The 25,256-nt window shown below is 37.6% G+C and overlaps 1 protein-coding gene across 1 annotated transcript in view; it reads right to left on the bottom strand.

Annotated features, from left to right (window-relative positions):
• EFCAB13 (EF-hand calcium binding domain 13) overlaps window positions 1-25,256 on the bottom strand; it is a 240,572-nt gene that overhangs the window by 5,574 nt on the left and 209,742 nt on the right. The window contains exons 41-42 of the mRNA XM_074020056.1: window positions 3,017-3,067; window positions 2,149-2,253 (exon numbers count right to left, since the gene is read on the bottom strand). Of these exons, the coding sequence (XP_073876157.1) occupies window positions 2,149-2,253; window positions 3,017-3,067 (156 nt within the window). The remainder of the gene's footprint in view (window positions 1-2,148; window positions 2,254-3,016; window positions 3,068-25,256) is intronic.

The following is a 25,256-nucleotide window of genomic DNA, read 5'->3' as shown; positions in this document are numbered from 1 at the left end:
ATGGTGCTGGTTCAACTGAATATCCATATGTTTTTTAAAAAGAACTTCAACCCATGTATTATAACATATGCAAAAACCAGGTCAAAATGATCACAGATCTAAATGTAAAATTTTAAACTATAAAACTTCTAGAACTCTGCTGCCCTATACGGTAGCTGCTAACTACATGCAGTTGTTGAACATTTGAAATGTGTATTGTCTGAAGTTAGGCATATTATAATAGTAAAATATCCACTAGACTTCAAAAACTTAGTATGAGAAAAGGAAAGTAAGATATTTCATTAATAAGTTTTTATACTGATTGCAAGTTTAAATGATAATCTTTAGGGTATTTTTATTTAAAATCTATTTTTAAATAATTTTTTTACCTCTTTCAAGTTTTATTAATGTGGCTATTAGAAAACCTAAAATTACATATGAGGATTGCCTTATATATCTATTGGACAGCACTGGTCCAGAAGAAAACATAGTAGAAAATTTTTGCATCTTTGGGTTAGGTAAAGATTTCTTAGATACAGCACAAAAGCACTATCTCCAAAAAAAAGTTTCCAAAAACACTGGTAAGAAAATGAAAAGATAAGTAACAGACTGAGAAGAAATGTTTACAAAGTGCCTATCAAATAAAAACTTGTATTTATAATACATAAAGGGTTCTCAAGAATCAATAATCAGAAAACAATCAAAAAGTAGGCAAAATATCTGAGTTGACGCTTCAGAAAACACAACATGCTAATGGCAATTTACAACCTGTTGTTCAACATTACTTGTCCATAGGGAAATACAAGTTAAAGCCACAATGAAATACCAATACACACATATAATGATAGTAAAAAAAAAAAAAAAAAAAAAAAAAAAAGAATAGCTGACACTACCAAGTGCTAGAAAGTCTGCACAGCAACTGAAATGCTTATATCGGAGACGGTATAGCCACTTTGAAATAAAACAATGGTAGTTTTTACTAGTCACTACAAACATTCAAACTATAAGGTATAGTTTGAATTCAAACTTACAGTTTCAATGTTTGCAGGGACTATAATCACCAAAAACTGGGGCAATTCAAATGTCTAATATCAGGAAAAAGGATAAACAAATGTTGATAAAGTCATACAATGGAATACTATTTAGCAAAAAGGGCAGGGAACTGATACATTCAACACCACTGATGAATCTCAAAACCTTATTGAGTAAAGCAGCCATACACAAAAGATTACATATGTAAGATTATACTGTATAATTCCATTTACAGAAAGTTCTATATCAGGCAAAACTAATCATTGGTGATAAGAATGTGGTAGAAATGCATGGTTTGTCTCAGGGGAGGAATAAGTAACTAACTGGCAAGGAGCATAAGGGAATTCTCTGGGAAGGGGGGCGGGTGGGTGGGTGTGTGTGTGTGTGTGTGTGTGTGTGTGTGTTATGTGTGCGTGTGTGTGTATATATATATCCCAATTGCAGTGTGGGTTTTTGATGATTGTCAAAACTCAACACCCATATCTACGAATATTGTTTTCCTTTATTCTGTAGCTGTGATTTACTTTCAAATGACAGAAAAGCAAAGAAACTTGGTGACTCCATTCCTGACTAGATAGATTATTCAATTCTGTTATTTACTCTTATTCACAACACTTCTCCACAATCGCATTGGAAAATAAAGACTGGTTAATTTCAAAGTGTCTCAGGGGTGTGTTATTGCTGTATTTAGAATTATCTTTCTCCCAGTTGTTGCAAATAATATTCCTTACATATTTATTGAATGAAAAAAAAGCTCATCATATTGTAACCTTAATCTGTGGTTTTATTGTATGTACATTATACCTGAATTTTTAAAAATGAAAACAGGGCAAAAATATAGGTGTGTATAGTCATTAAAGGTTTTTGAACAGCAGGGTAGCACATTAAAAACTGTGCTTTAGGGAAAATAATCTGGCAGCAGGGTGAATCAGGTACTAATGTCTAAGAAGTTTACTATTGCTTAGCCTGTCAAATAATAAGTAGCAGGACTTTTCTAATGGTATAAAAATATTTTTAAAAAATATTTAGCTTAGACAATTCAAATAATTATAGAATCAGAAACTCCCACAGAAAAGTCTCCAAAACCATAAGCTTAATAGTATCTGACACCCACAATGAGCTATTTTAAAGCCTCACCAGTAGCTGACAGGTGGTCTAGTAGATATTGTTGTTCTTCTTCTGTAAGTTTTATATCCATGTTTTTCAAAATAGCATCCACATTACTGACATCAATCTTCCCTCCTTTAGGAAACAAGTATAAGGAAATAAGGGAATAAGGAAAATATCAAATCTACAACAGCATGAAGTTCACATGTTATAAGTCCTACTTACTGCTTGAAATAATGAAAGAAAATTATCCCTTGGTCTTTATTGTACTTTAGGACACAAATCCTTAACTTTATAAAAATGAATAAAACATCTTGATCAAATAGTTAATTAATATGGCAATGCAGAAACCAAACTGAGTAATTATAATCAATAAAGGCCTTGAAAAGTTGAGTTGGAAGGCTTGATTTTACTTGAATTACCAACTTTACAGTCTCTATTTATTAAATTAAAACAATATTTCAAGGTATGACTTTTCATGAATATCTATAATTTTGTGATTTTTATACTTGTCAAGATTATTACAAAATCTAAAAATAATAAAATGGCCTGTTGTTGCAAAAGCATAGTATTACTAAATATTTTTTCAGATGTAGATGTAGCCAGAAGGAATCTCAGGTAATAAGAAATGGGCATATAATAACAAAATAACATGGAAGGGAAACGATTAAACTAGTTGTCTAAGAAATAAAATGGGTATTTTAAAATAAATGTATTGTCTCTATGTTTACCAAATGAACTATATTTTTAAAAATATACAAAAAGAATGTTGCCACAGATAATACTATAAGTTTTAGAAGTTCATTTTACTTATTCATATCTTTAGCTCTTAACATAGTGTCTAGCACTGTCTAGTTATTCAGTAAATATTTAATTAATTAACAAACTTTTAACTCACCTATGGGTGCACTATCTTTTATTCCTTTCTTCTTCTTCACTTTATTATCAGCTGCAAAATAAAGAACTAATTATATCACAATTACAGTAAGTTTTATCAAATCATTAATGTTAAACATAGCAATTCTGGGATGTTGTATATTTTGACCTATAACCTCATTTAATTAAAAATAAGTATAAGACATAGGAAAAAAGAAGGCTTTCAAGAATCATTAATGAAGATTCTTGTTTCTGAGATTTAATGAATCAATCACAAAATAAGGCACCTTTGAAATACATAATAGACCAAAAAACAGTATTCAAGTTTTGTAATATCTTTCAGAACTCAACATGAGTTCCTTTTTAGATGATGGAGGGAAGATGGTTCATCTCATCTATTCATTCTGCTAATGTAAGGAGATAGGGATATGGTACTTTTTTCTCTTATTATCTAACAAAAATAAACTTTTAAGTAATCCATTTTAGTGAGCTTTCTCTTCTAATTTGTGTGTACCAACCGAGAAAAATGTGCTTTTATTCCATTAGGAGCCCTAGAAGTCAGCAAGACTCATAGACTTTTTTGAGAAACCATAGCAAGGAGAAAGTAGAGAAGAATTGCAAGCACTGATATCTAAGAAGAAAGGTCTCTGATAGCCACCAAATTTTCCACAGCCCCAGCATGGCATGCAAGAATAGCAAAATATTTTCCATGACACAGTGAAGGGAACAGAGGCTGGTAAGAGTCAAAAGCCCCAAAGCAGCCTGGCAGTCAAGCTAAGAGTGCAAAGTAACCAGTGCAAGTGCATGCAAGATATAATGCCAGATTAAAATTCAGGTTATTCAGTTAGCGCCAACATGAAAGGACAACGATAAACGAGGATCAAAACAGACATATTATCATAAAAATATCTGAATAGCGGGCACCTCCTTTTCCCCTGCACCTCCACATAAGTCTCCCAGAACATAGATGCAACCCTCTGGAGAAGGGAAAAATGAGAACATCTTGATTTAACTTACAAAAATGCTGATTGGAACATAATTTATACCAGTAGCTAAGATCACTCAGAACACAAACTCACATGTGCAAAAACTTTAACATTTTTAATTCAACCAAGATAAGATAGAAAAATAAAAACAGTCCAGATTTTGTACTCATGAGTTTATGACCTAAGAAAGTTGTAGGCTGCAAAATTTATATAATTGTAATACTCACTAGACTGTAGGCTCTATTGAGTCAGGAACTGTCTTGTTTATCTTTGTATTACCAATGCCTAGTACAGTGACTGCCCACAATAAACACACAGTAAATTTTTATTGATTGACTGAAAGAATGAATAAACTGATTAATTTACATACCAGATATTTAATAAATATGTATTCATAAGCATTATAAATTCCCTGATCATTATATAGAGAATACATTTTCATAAACAACATTAAATACAGTGTGAATGCCAACTCAAATGTTTACATCAGTGGTTCTTAACTGGGCAATTTTGCCTCCTAGGAAACATTTGACAATTTCTGGAGACATTTTTGGTTGTCACAATTATGGAGCACTACTGGAATCTAATGGATAGACAACAGAGATGCCGCTGAACATGCTGCAATGCACAGTACAGCTCCCCACAACAAAGAATTATCTAATCCAAAATATCAATGATGCCAAGGTTGAGAAACCCTGATCTAATTTTTTTTGTCTTTGTATAATCTAACAAGCCATGCACCTAGTGTTTTGGTTTCATAGCTAGGCACAAAATACAACAATACTTCTGATGAACTACATAACTATAAATTGAGTAAAAAAAACCTCTTGAATTGCCTGGAGATATCTCATTTAATCCATGGCTTAACTAAATTCCAGCTCTACCACTTAGCAGCTAATAAATTAATACTCATATAGCTACAAATCATCTAACTGTATGATTATTGATTTATTTATTGGTAAATGGAAATAATGAAATCTAGTTCAAATGATTATTGTGAGAAATGGGTAAGATAGTATATGTAAAATGCTTTTCACAGTGATTAGAAGTAGTAAACATTCTATATGATGGCTACCATCATAATGTTAAATATTTGTAAATCTAAATCTCAGGTCAGACAACTCTTCTAAGCTACAGATCTATCTATCCAATGAACTACTGGACATTGTTTGAGGGGAAACATCATTTCCTTATCTTTAAATCCCCACAGAGGGAAATAATTTTAATTGAATAATAATAGGAGGATTCCGTTCCAAAGTGACCGAATAGGAACAGCTCCGATCTGCAGCTCTCAGCATGACTGACACAGAAGACGGGTGATTTCTGCATTTCCAACTGAGGTACATGGTTTATCTCATTGGGACTGGTTGGACAGTGGGTGCAGCCCACAGACGGTGAGCCGAAGCAGGGTGGGGCATTGCCTCACCCAGGAAGTGCAAGGGTTTGGGGATTTCCCTTACCTAGCCAAGGGAAGCCATGACATACAGTACCTGGAAAAGGGACACTCCCACTCAAATACTGTGCTTTTCCAATGGTCTTAGGAAATGGCACACCAGGAGATTATATCCCGCGTCTGCTTGGCGGCTCCCACACTCACAGAGCCTTGCTTACTGCTAGTGCAGTAGTCTGAGATCAAACCTTGCTTACTGCTAGTGCAGCAGCCAGGCACAGGGAGAGGCGTCAACCATTGCTGAAGCTTGAGTAGGTAAACAAAGCAGCCAAGGAAGCTTGAACTGGGCAGAGCCCACTGCAGCTCAGCAAGGCTGGCTGCCTCTGTAGTCTCCACCTCTTGGGGCAGGGCATAGCTGAGCAAAAGGCAGCAGAAACTTCTGCAGACTTAAAAGTCCCTAACAGCTCTGAAGAGAGCAGTGGTTCTCCCAGCAAAGTGTTTGAGCATAGAATGGACAGACTGCCTCCTCAAGTGGGTCCCTGACCTCTGTGTAGCCTAATTGAGAGACACCCCCCAGTAGGGGCTGACTGACACTTCATATAGCCTGGTGCCCCTCTGAGATGAACCTTCCAGAGGAAGGATCAGGCAGCAATATTTGCTCTTCTGCAATATTTGCTGTTCTGCAGCCTCTGCTGGTGATACTGAGACAAACTGAGACCTCCAGCAAACTCCAAACTCCAATAGACCCTGCAGCTGAGGGACCTGACTATTAGAAGGAAAACTAACAAACAGAAAGGAATAGCATCAACATCAACAAAAAGACATCCACACCAAAACCCCATCTGTAGGTCACCAACATCAAAGACCAAAGGTAGATAAAACCACACGGATGGGGAGAAACCAGAGCAGAAAAGCTTAACATTCTAAAAACCGAGCACCTCTTCTCCAAAGGATTGGAGCTCCTCGCCAGCAATGGAACAAAGCTGGATGGAGAATGACTCTGATGAGCTGACAGAAGTAGGCTTCAGAAGGTCAGTAATAACAAACTACTCCGAGTTAAAGGAGGATGTTCAAACCCATTGCAAGAAAGCTAAAAACCTTGAAAAAAGATTAGACAAAAGACTAAGTAGAATAAACAGTGTAGAGAAGACCTTAAATGACCTGCTGGAGCTGAAAACCATGGCACGAGAACTACGTGACACATGCACAAGCTTCAATTGCCAATTCAATCAAGTGGAAGAAAGGGTATCAGTGATTGAAGATCAAGTTAATTAAATAAAGCAAGAAGAGAAGTTTAGAGAAAAAAGTAAAAAAAAAACAAAAAAAACAAAAAAACAACGAACAAAGCCTCCAAGAAATATGGGACTACGTGAAAAGACCAAATCTACATTTCATTGGTGTACCTGAAAGTAGTGGGGAGAATGGAACCAAGTTGGAAAACACCCTTCAGGATATGATCCAGGAGAACTTCCCCAACCTGGCAAGGCAGGCCAACATTCAAATTCATGAAATACAGAGAACTCCACAAAGATACTCCTCAAGAAGAGCAGCTCCAAGACACACAATTGTCAGATTCACCAAGGTTAAAATGAAGGAAAAATGTTAAGGGCGGCCAGAGAGAAACGTCGGGTTACCCACAAAGGGAAGTCCATGAGACTAACAGCATATCTCTCGGCAGAAACTCTACAAGCCACAAGAGACTGGGGGCCAATATTCAACATTCTTAAAGAAAAGAATTTTCAACCCAGAATTTCATATCCAGCCAAACTAAGCTTCATAAGTAAAGGAGAAATAAAATCCTTTACAGACAAGCAAATGCTGAGAGATTCTGTCACCACCAGGCTTGCCTTACAAGAGCTCCTGAAGGAAACACTAAACACGGAAAGGAACAACCAGTACCAGCCACTGCAAAAACATGCCAAATTGTAAAGACCATTGATACTAGGAAGAAACTGCATCAACTAAAGGGCAAAATGACCAGCTAACATCATAATGACGGGATCAAATTCACACATAACAATATTAACCTTAAATGTAAATGGGCTAAATACCCCAATTAAAAGACACAGACTGGCAAATTGGATAAAGAGCCAAGACCCATCAGGGGCTGTATTCAGGAGACCTATCTCACGTGCAGAGACATATATAGGCTTAAAATACAGGGATGGAGGAAGATCTACCAAGCAAATGGAAAGAAAAAAAAAAGCAGGGGTTGCAATCCTAGTCTCTGATACAACAGACTTTAAACCAACAAAGATCAAAAGAGACAAAGAAGGCCATTACATAATGGTAATAGGATCAATTCAGCGAGAACAGCTAACTATCCTAAATATATATGTACCCAATACAGAAGCACCCAGATTCATAGAGCAAGTCCTGAGACACCTGCAAAAAGACTTAGACCCCCACACAATAATAATGGGAGACTTAAACACCCCACTGTCAGTATTAGACAGATCAATGAGACACAAAGTTAACAAAGATATTCAGGATTTGAACTCAGCTCTGCACCAAGAGACCTAATAGACATCTACAGAACTCTCCAAACCAAATCAACAGAATATACATTCTTCTCAGCACATCACACTTATTCCAAAATTGACCACATAGTTGGAAATAAAGCACTCCTCAGGAAATGTAAAAGAACAGAAATCACAACAAACTGTCTCTCAGATAACAGTGCAATCAAATTAGAACTCAGGATTAAGAAACTCACTCAAAACCACACAACTACATAGAAACTGAACAACCTGCTCCTAAATGACTACTGAGTAAATAACGAAATGAAGGCAGAAATAAAGATGTTCTTTGAAACCAATGAGAACAAAGACACAACATATCAGAATCTGTGGGACACATTTAAAGCTGTGTGCAGAGGGAAATTTATAGCACTAAATGCCCACATGAGAAAGCAGGAAAGATCTAAAATCAACACGCTACCATTACAATGAAAAGAACTAGAGAAGCAAGAGCAAACACATTCAAAAGCTAGCAGAAGGCAAGAAATAACTAAGATCAGGACTGAACTGAAGGAGATAGACACACACACACACACACACACACACACACACACAAAACATTCAAAAAATCAGTGAATCCAGGGGCTGGTTTTTGAAAAGATCAACAAAATTGATAGATCACTAGCAAGACTAATAAAGAAGAGAGAGAAGAATCAAATAGATGTAATAAAAATTGATTAAGGGGATATCACCACCAATCCCACAGACATACAAACTACCACCAGAGAATACTATAAACACCTCTACGCAAATAAACTAGAAAATCTACAAGAAATGGATCAATTCCTGGACACATACACCCTCCCAAGACTAAACCAGGAAGAAGTTGAATCACTGAATAGACCAATAACAGGCTCTGAAATTGAGGCAATCTTTAATAGGCTACCAACCAAAAAGAGTCCAGGACCAGACAGATTCACAGCCAAATTCTACCAGAGGTACGAGGAGGAGCTGGTACCATTCCTTCTGAAACTATTCCAATCAATAGAAAAAGAGGGAATCCTCCCTAACTCATTTTATGAGGCCAACATCATCCTGATACCAAAGCCTGGCAGAGACACAACAAAAACAGAGATTTTTAGACCAATATCCCTGATGAACATCGATGCAAAAATCCTCAATAAAATGCTGGCAAACCAAAACCAGCAGCACATCAGAAAGCTTATCCACCATGATCAAGTCAGCTTCATCCCTGGGATGCAAGGCTGTTCAACATAGGCAAATCAATAAACATAATCCATCACATAAACAGAACCAAAGATAAAAACCACATGATTATCTCAATAGACGCAGAAAAGGCATTCAACAAAATTAAACAGCTCTTCATGCTAAAAACTCTCAATAAACTAGGCATTGTGGAACATATCTCAAAATCATAACTGCTATTTATGACAAACCCACAGCCAATATCATACCAAATGGGCAAAAACTGGAAGTATTCCCTTTGAACACTGGCACAAGACAGGGATGCCCTCTCTCACCACTCCTATTCAACATAGTGTTGGAAGTTCTGGCCAGGACAATCAGGCAAGAGAAAGAAATAAAGGGTATTCAATTAGGAAAAGAGGGTGTCAAGTTGTCCCTGTTTGCAGATGACATGACTGTATATTTAGAAAACCCTATCATCTCAGCCCAAAAATCTCCTTAAGCTGACAAGCAACTTCAGCAAAGTCTCAGGATACAAAACCAATGTGCAAAAATCACAAGCATTCCTATATACTAATACCAGACAAACAGAGAGCCAAATAATGAGTGAACTCCCATTCACAATTACTACAAAGAGAATAAAATACATTGGAATCCAACTTACAAGGGAAGTGAAGGACCTCTTCAAGGAGAACTGCAAACTACTGCTCAACGAAATAAAAGAGGACACAAACAAATGGAAGAACATTCCATGCTCATGGATAGGAAGGATCAATATCACGAAAATGGCTATACTGCACAAGGCAATTTATAGAATCAATGCCATCCCCATCAAGCTAACAATGACTTTCTTCAGAGAATTGGAAAAAATTAAAGTTCACATGGAACCAAAAAAGAGCCCGCATTGCCAAGACAATCCTAAGCAAAAAGAACAAAGCAGGAGGTATCACACTACCTGACTTCAAATTATACTATAAGGATGCAGCAACTAAAACAGCATGGCACTCGTACCAAACCTGTATATAGACCAATGAAACAGAACAGAGGGCTCAGAAATAACACCACACATCTACAACCATCTGATCTTTGACCAACCTGACAAAAACAAGAAATGGGGAAAGGATTCCCTATTTAACAAATGGTGCTGGAAAAACTGGCTAGCCATATGTAGAAAGCTAAAACTGGATCCCTTTCTTACATCTTACACAAAAATTAATTCAAGATGGATTAAAGACTTAAACGTTAGACCTAATCCATAAAAAACCCTACAAGAAAACCTAGGCAATACCATTGAGGACATAGGCATGGGCAAGGACTTCATTATTGAAACACCAAAAGCAATGGCAACAAAATCCAAAATAGACAAATGGGATCTAATTAAACTAAAGAGCTTCTGCACAGCAAAATAAACTACCATCAGAGTGAACAGGCAACCTAAAGAATGGGAGAAAATTTTTGTAATCTACCCATCTGTCAAAGGGCTAATACCCAGAATCTACAAAAAAACTTAAACAAATTTACAAGAAAAAATCAAACAACCCCATCAAAAAGTGGGCAAAGGATATGAACAGACACTTTTCAAAACAAGACATTTATGCAGCCAACAGACACATGAAAAAAATGCTCATCATCACTCGCCATCAGGGAAATGCAAAGCAAAAGCACCATGAGATACCATCTCATACCAGTTAGAATGGAGATCATTAAAAAGTCAGGAAACAACAGGTGCTGGAGAGGATGTGGAGAAATAGGAACACTTTTACACTGTTGGCGGGAGTGTAAACTAGTTCCACCATTGTGGAAGACAGTGTGGCGATTCCTCAAGGATCTAGAACTAGAAATACCATTTGACCCAGCAATCCATTACTGGGTGTATATACCCAAAGGATTATATATCATGCTACTATAAAGACACATGCACATGTATGTTTATTGTGGCACTATTCACAATAGCCAAGACTTGGAACCAATCCAAATGTCCATCAATGATAGACTGCATTAAGAAAACGTGGCACATATATACCATGGAATACTATGCAGTCATAAAAAGGATGAGTTCATGTTCTTTGCAGGGACATGGATGCAGCTGGAAACCATCATTCTGAGCAAACTATCACAAGGAAAGAAAACCAAACACCACATGTTCTCACACATAGGTGGGAATTGAACAATGAGAACACTTGGATACAGGGCAGGGAACATCACACCCCAGGGCCTGTCGTGGGGTTGGGGATGAGGGGGGAGGGATAGCATTAGGAGAAATACTTAATGTAAATGACGAGTTAACCGGTGCAGCAAACCAACACGGCACATATATACCTATGTAACAAACCTGCACGTTTTGCACATGTACCCTTGAACTTAAAGTATAATAATTTTTTTAAATTATTTTACCCAGGTTTAAAGAAAACGGGACTGCTTCTTCTAATCTCTGTCCTCACCACCCCAACCCTCACTCAACACTGTCTTCAGTCTAATTCTTTTCCAGCTCATTTCCCACATGGCTACCAGAGTGAGTGATTACACTAAAGCACAGATTTTTTTTTTAAATTTATTTATTATTATTATACTTTAAGTTCTAGGGTACATGTGCATAACGTGCAGGTTTGTTACATATGTATACTTGTAAAGCACAGATTTGATTACCTCAGGATCCTTAAAAATTCTTCAGTAATCTTTGTATACTGATATGGAAGCATGTTGATGATATAATGATGAATACAAAAAGCATTTTATATTAAAAATAGAGAACAAAGAACTTAAGCACGAAAATAAACAATGAGAGTAATGAATTATAGCTCATTGAATTCAATCTGTGAGTCTATACTGATATAAACAAATGAATAAATAAATGAGGAATAGAAAGTCTTTCCTTGCATTATACTGATATGGTTGAGAAGGAAAAAGCTTTCTCTTAAAGTAGAATGCCAATTAATAAATATTAAAAAAATAACAGAGTTGGCCGGGCACGGTGGCTCAAGCCTGTAATCCCAGCACTTTGGGAGGCCGAGACGGGTGGATCACGAGGTCAGGAGATCGAGACCATCCTGGCTAACATGGTGAAACCCCGTCTCTACTAAAATATACAAAAAACTAGCCGGGCGAGGTGGCGGGTGCCTGTAGTCCCAGCTACTCGGGAGGCTGAGGCAGGAGAATGGCGTGAACCCGGGAGGCGGAGCTTGCAGTGAGCTGAGATCAGGCCACTGCACTCCAGCCTGGGCGGCAGAGCAAGACTCCGTCTCAAAAAAAAAAAAAAAAAAAAAAAAAAAAAAAAATAACAGAGTTAAAAAGTCAGCCTTTCAATAAAATACCTAGGAATACAGGTACCCAGGGACATGAAAGATCTTTACGAAGAGAACTACAAAACACTGCTCAAAGAAATCAGAGATAACACAAACAAATGAAAAAACATTCCATGCTCATACATAGAAGAATCAATAGTGTTAAAATGGCCAAACTGCCCAAAGCAATTTACAGATTCAATGCTATTCCTATCAACCTACCAATGACATTCTTCACAGAATTAGAAAACAATATTCTAAAATTCATATGGAGCCAAAATGGGCCTGAGTAGCCAATGCAATACTAAGCAAAAAAAGAACAAAGCAGGAAGCATCATACTACCTGACTTCAAACTAAACTACAGAGCTAAAGTAACCAAAACAGGATGATAGCGGTTCAAAAACAGACACATAGACCAATGGAACAGTATAGAGAGCTAAGAAAGAAGGCCACAAACCTACAACCATCTGATCTTTGACAAAGCTCACAAAAACAAGCAATGGGAAATGACTCCCTATTCAATAAACGGTGCTCGGATAACTGGCTAGAAATATGCAAAAGATTGAAACTGAACCCCTTCCTTACACCATTTACAAAAATCAACTCAAGACGGATTAAAAATTTACATTAAATTTAAAACCCAAAACTATAAGCAACCCTGGAAGACAATCTAGGAAACCATTCTGGACATAGGAATGGGCAAAGATTTCATGATGAAGACTCCAAAAGCAATTGCAACAAAAGTAAACATTGACAAATGGGATCTAATTAAACTAAACAGCTTCTGAACAGCAAAAGAAACTATCAACAGAGTAAACAGGCAACCTAAAGAATGGGAAAAAAAATTTTGCAAACTATGCATCTGAAAAAGTTCCAATATCCAGCATCTATAAGGAACTCAAGCAAATTTACAAGGGAAAAAAACATTAAAAAGTGGGCAAAGGACATGAACACATTTCAAAAGAAGATACATGTGGTCAGCAATAATATGAATAAAATCTCAATATTACTGATATGGTTTGGCTATGTCCCCACCCAAATCTCATCTTGAATTTCCACATGTTGAGGGAGGGACCCAGTGGGAGGTAACTGAATCATGGGGGCAGGTCTTTCCCATGCTGTTCTTGTGATAGTGAATAAGTCTCATAAGATCTGACAGTTTTATAAGGGAGAGTTTCCCTGCACAAGCTCTCTTTGCCTGCTGCCATTCACGTAAGCTGTGACTTGCTCCTCCTTGCCTTCTGCCATGATTGTGAGGCCTCCCCAGCCATGTGGAATTGTAAGTTCATTAAACCGGTGTCTTTTGTAAATTGCTCAGTCTTGGGTATGTCTTTTATTTATTTTTGTTTTCTATTTATGTATTTATTTCTGAGACAGAGTCTTGCTCTGTCACCCAGGCTGGAGTGCAGTGGCATGATCTCAGCTCACTGCAACCTCCAACTCCCAGATTCAAGCAATTCTTTTGCCTCAGCTTCCCAAGTAGCTGGGACTATAGGTACACACCATCACGTCTGGGTAATTTTTGTATTTTTAGTAGAGACAGGGTTTCACTATATTGGCCAGGCTGGTCTTGAACTCCTGACCTTGTAATCTTCCCATCTCGCCCTCCCAAAGTGCTAGGATTACACCGCACCTGGCCAGTCTTGAGTATGTCTTTTTCAACAGCATGAAATCAAACTAATACGGTAAATTGGTACCAGTAGAGTGGGGCACTGCTGAAAAGATACCTGAAAATGTGGAAGGCACTTTGGAACTGGGTAACAAATAGAGGTTGGAACAGTTTGGAGGGCTCAGAAGAAGACAGGAAAATGTAGGAAAGTTTGGAACTTCCTAGAGACTTGTTGAATGGCTTTGACCAAAATGGTGATAATGATATGGACAATGAAATCCAGGCGGAGGTGGTCTCAGATGGAAATGAGGAACTTGTTGAGAACTGGAGTAAAGGTGACTCTTGCTACATTTTAGCAAAGAGATTGGCAGCATTTTGCCCCTCCCCTAGAGATTTGTGGAACTTTGAACTTGAGGGAGATGATTTAGGGTATCTGGCAGAAGAAATTTCTAAGCAGCAAAGCATTCAAGAGGTAACTTGGGTGCTGTTAAAAGCATTTAGTTTTTTTTTTTTTTTTTTTTTTTTTTGTGAAATGAAGAGTGATTTAATTTTACAAAAATTAATTCTCTTTTAGTAAAACAAATAGTCCAACAGTTAAAAATTTTCAACTTCAGTGTTTCCATGTAGTAGTTTAAGATTTTCAAAGAGGGCAGCAGATTACCTGTATGTATTTACCCCTGCAGATGAATTTCTTGAAAAAGGATCAAAACATCAATCCTTATGTTGTTTGTCTGTATGACAAATTTAACATAAATGTAAAAACAAAATGGAACCATGGAAGAATTTTGGAAGTAAAATACACATTATCAGAGTTGTATATTTTCAACGTGTGAAATGCCCATTTGGGATTGTCTTTAAGGTTTGCCACTTGGTAGGGGATTTACTCTGTCTCTGGCTTGCTCACGGATAAACTAGATCTCCACTGGCAGTGCAGTGAGAGAAAGGTGATGTTTTCTTCTTGATTATTGTTTGGTCTTTAACTATAAAGCATCAGCTTTTTCAACGATCACAAAAGCCCCACTTTACATGATTTCACTTGCTCAAGATGTAATTTATTGCTAATGGAATCACAGAAAAATGTTTTCACTGTTTCTGGAATGTAGAATCAAGTAAGGAAAATTGCTATTGAAGAGGAATTATTGATTCTCTTGTTACAATAGTTGCATTTCAGCTTTGATACATGAACTCTTATTTTTATTGTTGCAATAATTTATATTTAAGCCTTAAATTTTCTGCATAACCTTCCTTGAGCTATGTTGTTTTAAACCAGACGTGACAATTTTGCCTTAATGTATCATTCTCTTGGTCTGTCTTGAAAACCTTAATTGAGTAGATGTTATCAAATCTGGGTTTGAGAAGTTGTAAAGTTACCTATAACTTGCTTGACAAACTTTTACAAGAAGCTTTACTTTGTCCTCAGTTTTTCTGTCTGAATACATAGGAAACTAATAATGAATGGATATATAACACCCCTCTTAATAGCTCCAAAGTTATAAAATTATTATTTAACTCTCCTTAGAATAACCAAGGGTGCATATTAAAACCATGGATGAATTTCTTTGTGAAATGTGTTGAACAAGGACTGGTGTCGTTTTCTAAACAAATTAGTTTATTTACTATGACAAATGTATGAAGCAAAAATGTTAATCAAGTCAGAATTAATCATTTTTCTTCTGCACTCTCACAGCACATTGTACTTTGGTTAAAAGTGTTTCTCTGACAGTTGTATATTACAGCTGGATTCCTGGGGCATCCATTTTTCTCATGAGGTTGCACAAGCTACAAAGAGCAGGGCATAAAGTTGTTCTTTATTTATTTTATTTCCAGCCCCAATGTAGGTCTAAATAATATCATCTTCCATTTCCCAAGCATTGCTTTCATTATATAATGTTTTGACTTCTCCCAAAAGAATTCATACATCAGGTATTATTACCTCACTTTGTAACTGAGAAAACAGGTCAGAGATATTTAGTTACTTGTTGAAAATGACAAAGATGGTAAGGGATAGAGCTGAGATACTACATAGATCTGATGCTAAAGCTCAACACGTTTCTCCTATGATAGGCCAGAGCAGATGAATAACACCTGTTGAATCAAATGCAAAGAAATCTTTTTTTTTTTTTCTTCTGGAAACACTGTGCTTAAAAATTTCCCAAAATGTGACTATTTTATCTGACTATAAAAAGAAATAGCAAAAACAATTATATTACACAGTATCTGCATCAGCTTTATCATCTCCCAAATGGGAGATATAATATTGAGATATGGTGAGAGTTAAGTATAATTTTTTATCTAACATGAAATAGCTTATGTATCTGACACAAAGAAGTTCTCAATGACTGTTACATACAATTTTTATTATCTTTATTGAGTACTATTTGCACCTAAAAGTCCAACATATCTTAAATCAGAGGAAGTTCTTACTTTTAGAATAGCTCTACTGGAAATTCATAAATATCACAAAACATGCTTTGTAATTATTTTAAAGGTGACTTGTGACCATTTACCCATATCTTTTACTTGTAATAAATGCCTCAACTTTTTGGAATTATAGTGTGTTCATTGTGCCAAGGGAAGATGATATCTGTATTTGTGTGGGGAGGGAATAACCATAATTTTAAGGTACATTCTTTTTTTTTTATTATACTTTAAGTTCTAGGGTACATGTGCATAACGTGCAGGTTTGTTACATATGTATACTTGTGCCATGTTGGTGTGCTGCACCCATCAACTCATCAGCATCCATCATCTCGTCATTTACATCAGGTATAACTCCCAATGCAATCCCTCCCCTCTTCCCCCTCCCCCCTCCCCCCTCCCCATGATAGGCCCCGGTGTGTGATGTTCCCCTTCCCGAGTCCAAGTGATCTCATTGTTCAGTTTCCACCTATGAGTGAGAACATGCGGTGTTTGGTTTTCTGTTCTTGCGATAGTTTGCTGAGAACGATGGTTTCCAGCTGCATCCATGTCCATACAGCCAACAGACACATGAAAAAATGCTCATCATCACTGGCCATCAGAGAAATGCACATCAAAACCACAGTGAGATATCATCTCACACCAGTTAGAATGGCAATCATTAAAAAGTCAGGAAACAACAGGTGCTGGAAAGGATGTGGAGAAATAGGAACACTTTTACACTGTTGGTGGGATTGTAAACTAGTTCAACCATTATGGAAAACAGTATGGCAATTCCTCAAGGATCTAGAACTAGAAGTACCATATGACCCAGCCATCCCATTACTAGGTATATAACCAAAGGATTATAAATCATGCTGCTATAAAGACACATGCACACGTATGTTTATTGTGGTACTATTCACAATAGCAAAGACTTGGAATCAACCCAAATGTCCATCAGTGACAGACTGGATTAAGAAAATGTGGCACATATACACCATGGAATACTATGCAGCCATAAAAAAGCATTCAGTTTTAAAAGGAAAGCAGAGTGTAAAACTTTGGAAAATTTGCAGCTTGACAATGTGATAGAAAAGAAAATCCATTTTCTGGGGAGAAATTCAAGCTGGCTGCAGAAATTTGCATATGTAACAAGGAGATGAATGTTAAACCCCAAGACAATGGGGAAAATGTCTCCAGGGCATGTCATAGGTCTTCATGGCAAGCCCCTTCCATCACAGGGCCAAGAGGCCTAGGAGAAAAAAATGATTTTGTATGCCGGGCCCAGAGTCCCCCTGCTATGTGCAGCCTAGGACTTGGTGCCCTCCATCCCAGCCACCCAGGATAGAAAATCAATGTGCAAAAGTCAGTAGCATTCCTACACACCAAGAGCATCCAAACTGAGGGCCAAATCAAGAATGCAATCCAATTTACAATAGGCACAAAAAAATAAAATACCTAGGACTACAGCTAACAAGGAGGTGAAATACCTCCACAATGAGAACTACAAAACACTGCTCAAATAACAAGTTAGTTAAATTAGAGTAATTTGCAAATAGCCTAATTCTAAGTGCTGGTTCACTTATTTTTTAACTATTATTATTTTTACCTTCATAAGATCCTTTGGTGAAAGACAATTGCAATCAAGATTCTGGGGCTCACATACTCTAAAATTAACCACACAATTAGGCATAAAACAACCCTCACTAAATACAAAAAAAAAAAAAAAGAAATCATAACAACCACACTCGCAGACCACAGTACAATACAAATAGAAATCAAAGTTAAGAAAATCACTCAAAACCATAAAATAAATGGAAATTAAACAATCTTCTCTTGAATGATTTGTGGGTAAATAATGAAATTAAGACAGAAATCAAGAAATTCTTTGAAATTAATAAAAAATATAAAACATACCAGAATCTCTGGGATACAGCTACAGCAGTGGTAAGAGAGAAGTTTATAGCACTAAACACCTAAATAAAAAATCTCAGATTAATAAACTGACATCACATCCACAGGAACTAGAGAAACAAAAGCAAACAAATTCCAAAACTAGAAGGCAAGAAATAACCAAAATCAGAGCTGAACTGAAGAAAATTAAGATGTGAAAAACCATACAAAATATCAATAAATGCAGGAGATGATTTTTTGAAATAATTAATAAGATAGAACACTAGCTGGACTATTAAAGAAAAAGAGAAGATTCAAATAAACACAATAAGTAATGACAAAGGAGATGTTACCACCAATGCCACAGAAATACAAAAAACACTCAGAGACTATTATGAACACCTAGAAAACCTACAATAAATGGATAAATACCTGAAAACATACAACCTCCCAAGATTGAACCAGGAAGAGATTGAGTCCCTGAACGTACAAATAATGAGTTCCTAAATTGAATTAGTAATTTAAAAAAACCCTACCAGTTAGAAAAAGTCCAGGACCAGATAGATTCACAGTGGAATTTTATCAGATACATAAGGAAGAGCTGGTACTAATCCTACTGAAACTATTCCCAAAAATTGAGGAGGACAGACTACTTCCTAACTTATTCTATGGAGTAAGCATCAACCTGATACCAAAACCTGGCAGAGAAAACAACAACAACAAAAGCTCAAGCCAATATCCTTACTATTTCTATTAAACTACCAACAACGTTCCTCATAGAAGTAGAAAACACTTTTTTAAAAGTCATATGGAACCAAAAAAGAGCTTGAATACTCAAGACAATCCTACATAAAAAGAACAAGGCCAGAAGCATCACATTACCTGACTTCAAACTATACCATGAGGCTACAGTAATAAAAATAGTCTTTTATTTTTATTTTTACTGGTACAAAAACAGACACATAGACCAATGGAACAGAATAGACAGCCAGAAATAAAACCACACACCTACAACAATCTGATCTTCAACAAAATCCACAAAAACAAGCAACGGGGAAAGAATTGCCTATTCAATAAATGGTGCTGAGATAATTGGCTAGTCATAAGCAGAAGATTGAAACTGGACCCCATTCTTACACCATATACAAAAATCAACTTAAGATGGATTAAAGACTTAAATCTAAAGCCAAAAACTATAAAAACCCTGAAGGCAATCTAGGAAATACTAGTCTGGGCATAGAACCCGGCATCAACTTCATGACAAAGACACCAAAGCAATTGCAACAAAAGCAAAACTTGACAAATGGGACCTAATAAAACTAAAGAGCTTCTGCACAGCAAAAGAAACTATCAACAGAGTGAACAGACCACCTACAAAATGGGAGAAAATTTTTGCAAACTATGCATCTGACAAAGGTCTAACATCCAGAATCATACAACTTATAAGGAACTTAAATTTACGATTCAAAACAAACAACCCCATTAAAAAGTGGGCATAGGGGGTGCCCAAGATGGCCAAATAGGAACAGCTCCAGCCTCCAGCTCCCAGACTGAGTGACACAGAAGACGGGTGATTTCTGCATTTTCAACTGAGGTACTGGGTTCATCTCACCGGGGCGTGTCAGACAGTCGGTGCTGGTCAGTGGGTGCAGCCCGACCAGTGAGAGCTGAAGCAGGGCGAGGCACTGCCTCACCTGGGAAGCGCAAGGGGGAAGGGAATTCCTTTTCCTAGCCAAGGGAAACTGAGAACACAACAAATGGAAAATTGGGTAACTCCCACCCTAATACTGTACTTTACCAAGGGTCTTAGCAAACGGCACAGCAGGAGATTATATCCCACACCTGGCCCAGATGGTCCCACGCCCACAGAGCCTCCCTCATTGCTAGCACAGCAGTCTGAGATCTAACTGCAAGGCGGCAGAGAGGCTGGGGGAGGGGTGCCCACCATTACTGAGGCTTGAGTAGGTAAACAAAGCCACCAGAAAGCTCCAATTGGGGGGAGCCCACTGCAGCTCAAGGAGGCCTGCCTGCCTCTGTAGACTCCACCTCTGGGGACAGGGTATAGCTAAACAAAAAGCAGCAGAAACCTCTGCAGATGTAAATGTTCCTGTCTGAACAGCTTTGAAGAGAGCAGTGGTTCTCCCAGCACAGAGGTTGAGATCTGAGAACGGACAGACTGCCTGCTCAAGTGGGTCCCTGACCCCTGAGTAGCTTAACTGGGAGACATCCCATACTAGGTGCAGACCAACACCTGACACCTCACACGGCTGGGTACACCTCTGAGACGAAGCTTCCAGAGCAAGAATCTGACAGCAACACTTGCCGTTCAGCAATATTCAATCTTCTGCAACCTCTGCTGCTGATACCCAGGCAAATAGGGTCTGGAGTGGACCTCAAGCAAACTCCAACAGACCTGCAGCTGAGAGTCCTGACTATTAGAAGGAAAACTAACAAACAGAAAGGACACCCACAGCAAAACCCCATCAGTATGTCACCATCATCAAAGATCAAAGGCAGATAAAACCACAAAGATGGGGAAAAAGCAGTGCAGAAAAGCTGGAAATTCAAAAAATCAGAGCGCATCTCCCCCTCCAAAGGAACACAGCTCATCGCCAGCAACGGAACAAAATTGGACGGAGAATGACTTGGACGAGTTGAGAGAAGAAGGCTTCAGTCAATCAAACTTCTCAGAATTAAAGGAGGAACTACGTACCCAGTGCAAAGGAACTAAAAACCTTAAAAAAAGAATGGATGAATGGATAACTAGAATAATCGATGCAGAGAAGACCATAAAAGACTGATAGAGATGAAAACCATGACACGAGAACTACATGACAAATGCACAAGCTTCAGTAACCAACTCGATCAACCAGAAGAAAGAGTATCGTGACTGAAGATCAAATGAACGAAATGAAGCGAGAAGTGTAGAGAAAAAAGAGTTAAATGAAATGAACAAAGGCTCCAAGAAATATGGTATTATGTGAAAAGACCAAATCTATGTCTGATTGGTGTGCCTGAAAGTGACAGAGAAAATGGAACAAAGTTGGAAAACACTCCGCGGTATATCATCCAGGAGAATTCCCTCAACCTAGTAAGGCAGGCCAACATTCAAATTCAGGAATACAGAGAATGCGACAAAGATACTCCTTGAAAAGAGCAACTCCGAGACACATAATTGTCAGATTCACCAAAGTGGAAATGAAGGAAAAAATGTTAAGGGCAGCCAGAGAGAAACGTCGAGTTACCCACAAAGAGAAGCCCATCAGACTAACAGCAGATCCCTCAGCAGAAACTCTCCAAGCCAGAAGCGAGTAGGGGGCCAATATTCAACATTCTTAAAGAAAAGAATTTTCAACGCAGAATTTCATATCCAGCCAAACTAAGTTTCATAAGTGAAGGAGAAATAAAATCCTTTACAGACAAGCAAATGCTGAGAGTTGTTGTCACCACCAAGCCTGCCATACAAGAGCTCCTGAAGGAAGCACTAAACATGGAAAGGAAACAACCGATACCAGCCATTGCAAAAACATGCCAAAATGTAAAGATCATCGATGCTAGGAAGAAACCGCATCAACTAACGAGCAAAATAACCAGCTAATATCATAATGACAGGATCAGGTTCACATATAACAATACTAACCTTAAATGTAAATGGACTAAATGGTCCAATTAAAAGACACAGACTGGCAAATTGGATAAAGAGTCAAGACCCATCAGTTTGCTGTATTCAGGAGACCCATCTCACACGCAGAGACACACATAGGCTCAAAATAAAGGGATGGAGGAAGACCTACCAAGCAAATGGAAAATGAAAAAAAAGCAGCGGTTGCAATCCTAGTCTCTGATAAAACAGACTTTAAGCCATCAAAGATCAAAAGAGACAAAGAAGGCCATTACATAATGGTAAAGGGATCAATTCATCAGGAAGAGCTAACTATCCTAAATATATATGCACCCAATACAGGAGCACCCAGATTCATAAAGCAAGTCCTTAGAGACTTACAAAGAGACTTAGGCTCCCAAACAATAATAATGGGAGACTTTAACACCCCTCTGTCAACATCAGACAGATCAACAAGACAGAAAGTTAACAAGGATATCCAGGAACTGAACTCAGCTTTGCACCAAGCAGACCTAATAGACATCTACAGAACTCTCCACCCCAAATCAACAGAATATACATTCTTCTCAGCACTACATCACTCTTATTCCAAAATTGACCACAAAGTTGGAAGTAAAGCACTCCTCAGCAAATGTACAAGAACAGAAATTATAAAAAACTGTCTCTCAGACCACAGGGTAATCAAACTAGGACTCAGGACTAAGAAACTCAATAAAAACCGCTCAACTACATGGAAACCAAACAACCTGCTACTGTATGACTACTTGGTACATAACAAAATGAAGGCAGAAATAAAGATGTTCTTTGAAAATACTGAGAACAAAGATACAACATACCTGAATCTCTGGGACACATTTAAAGCAGTGTGTAGAGGGAAATTCATAGCACTAAATGCCCACAACAGAAAGCAGGAAAGATCTCAAATTGACACCCTAACATCACAGTTAAAAGAAATAGAGAAGCAAGAGCAAACACATTCAAAAGCTAGCAGAAGGCAAGAAATAACTAAGATCAGAGCAGAACTGAAGGAGACAGAGACACAAAAAACCCTCCAAAAAATCAATGAATCCAGGAGCTGGTTTTTTGAAAAGACCAACAAAATTGATAGACTGCTAGCAAGACTAATAAAGAAGAAAAGAGAGAAGAATCAAATAGATGCAATAAAAATGATAAAGGGGATATCACTACCGACCCCACAGAAATACAAACTACCATCAGAGAATACTATAAACACCTCTACGCAAATAAACTAGAAAATCTACAAGAAATGGATAATTTCCTGGACACTTACACTCTCCCAAGACTAAACCAGGAAAAAGTTGAATCCCTGAATAGACCAATAGTAGGCTCTGAAATTGAGACAATGATTAACAGCCTACCAACCAAAAAAAGTCCAGGACCAGACGGATTCATGGCCGAATTCTACCAGAGGTACAAAGAGGAACTGGTACCATTCCTTCTGAAACTATTCCAATAAACAGAAAAAGAGGGAATCCTCCCTAACTCATTTTATGAGGCCAACATCATCCTGATACCAAAGCCTGGCAGAGACACAACAACAAAAAAGGAATTTTAGACCAATATCCCTGATGAACATTGATGCAAAAATCCTCCATAAAATATTGGCAAACCGAATCCAGCAGTACATCAAAAAGCTTATCCACCATGATCAAGTGGGCTTCATCCCTGGGATGCAAGTCTGGTTCAACGTATGCAAATCAATAAATGTAATCCATCACATAAACAGAACCAAAGACAAACACCACATGATTATCTCAATAGATGCAAAAAAGGCCTTTGACAAAATTCAACAGTCCTTCATGCTAAAAACTCTCAGTAAATTCGGTATTGATGGAAGGTATCTCAAAATAATAAGAGCTATTTATGAGAAACCCACAGCCAATATCATACTGAATGGGCAAAAACTGGATGCATTCCCTTTGAAAACCGGCACAAGAGAGGGATGCTCTCTCTCACCACTCCTATTCAACATAGTGTTGGAAGTTCTGGCCAGGGCAATCAAGTAAGAGAAAGAAATAAAGGCTATTCAATTAGGAAATGAGGGAGTGAAATTGTCCCTGTTTGCAGATGACATGATTGTATATTTAGAAAACCCCATCGTCTCAGCCCAAAATCTCCTTAAGCTGATAAACAACTTCAGCAAAGTCTCAGGATACAAAATCAATGTGCAAAAATCACAAGCATTCTTATACACCAGTAACTGACAAACAGAGAGCCAAATCATGAATGAACTCCCATTCACAATAACTTCAAAGGGAATAAAATACCTAGGAATCCAACTTATAAGGGATGTAAAGGACCTCTTCAAGGAGAACTACGAACCACTGCTCAGTGAAATACAAGAAGACACAAACAAATGGAAGAACATACCATGCTCATGGATATCCATGCTCACGGTTAGGAAGAATCAATACTGTGAAAATGGCCATACTGCCCAGGGTAATTTACAGATTCAGTGCCATCCCCATTAAGCTATCAATGATTTTCTTCACAGAATTGGAAAAAAACTGCTTTAAAGTTCATATGGAACCAAAAAAGACCCCGCATTGCCAATACAATCCTAAGTCAAAAGAACAAAGCTGTAGACATCACGCTACCTGACTTCAAACTATACAACAAGGCTACAGTAACCAAAACAGCATGGTACTGGTACCAAAACAGAGATATAGACCAATGGAATAGGACAGAGCCCTCCAAAATACCACCACAGATCTACAGCCAATTGATCATTGACAAACCTGACAAAAACAAGAAATGGGGAAAGGATTCTCTATTTAATTAATGGTGCTGGAAAAATTGGCTAGCCATAAGTAGAACACTGAAACTGGATCCTTTCCTTACTCCTTATACGAAAATTAATTCAAGATGGATTAGAGACTTAAATGTTAGACCTAAAACCATAAAAACCCTAGAAGAAAACCTAGGTAATACCATTCAGGACATAGGCATGGGCAAGGACTTCATGTCTAAAACACCAAAAGCAATGGCAACAAAAGCCAAAATTGACAAATGGGATCTAATTAAACTAAAGAGCTTCTGCACAGCAAAAGAACTACCATCAGAGTGAACAGGCAACCTACAGAATGGGAGAACATTTTTGCAATCTACTCATTTGACAAAGGGCTAATATCCAGATCCTACAAAGAACTCAAACAAATTTACAAAAAAAAAACAAACAACCCCATCAAAAAGTGGGCAACAGATATGAACAGACACTTCTCAAAAGAAGACATTCATTCAGCCAACAGACACATGAAAAAATGCTCATCATCACTCGCCATCAGGGAAATGCAAATCAAAACCACAATGAGATACCATCTCACACCAGTTAGAATGGTGATCATTAAAAAATCAGGAAACAACATGTGCTGGAGAGGATGTGGAGAAATAGGAA

This window comes from Macaca fascicularis, chromosome 16, assembly GCF_037993035.2.
Source record: "Macaca fascicularis isolate 582-1 chromosome 16, T2T-MFA8v1.1".
Taxonomy (NCBI): Eukaryota; Metazoa; Chordata; class Mammalia; order Primates; family Cercopithecidae; genus Macaca; species Macaca fascicularis.
The sequence above is the reverse complement of the archived record's forward strand: the minus strand, read 5'-3'. Positions and strand labels throughout refer to the sequence as shown.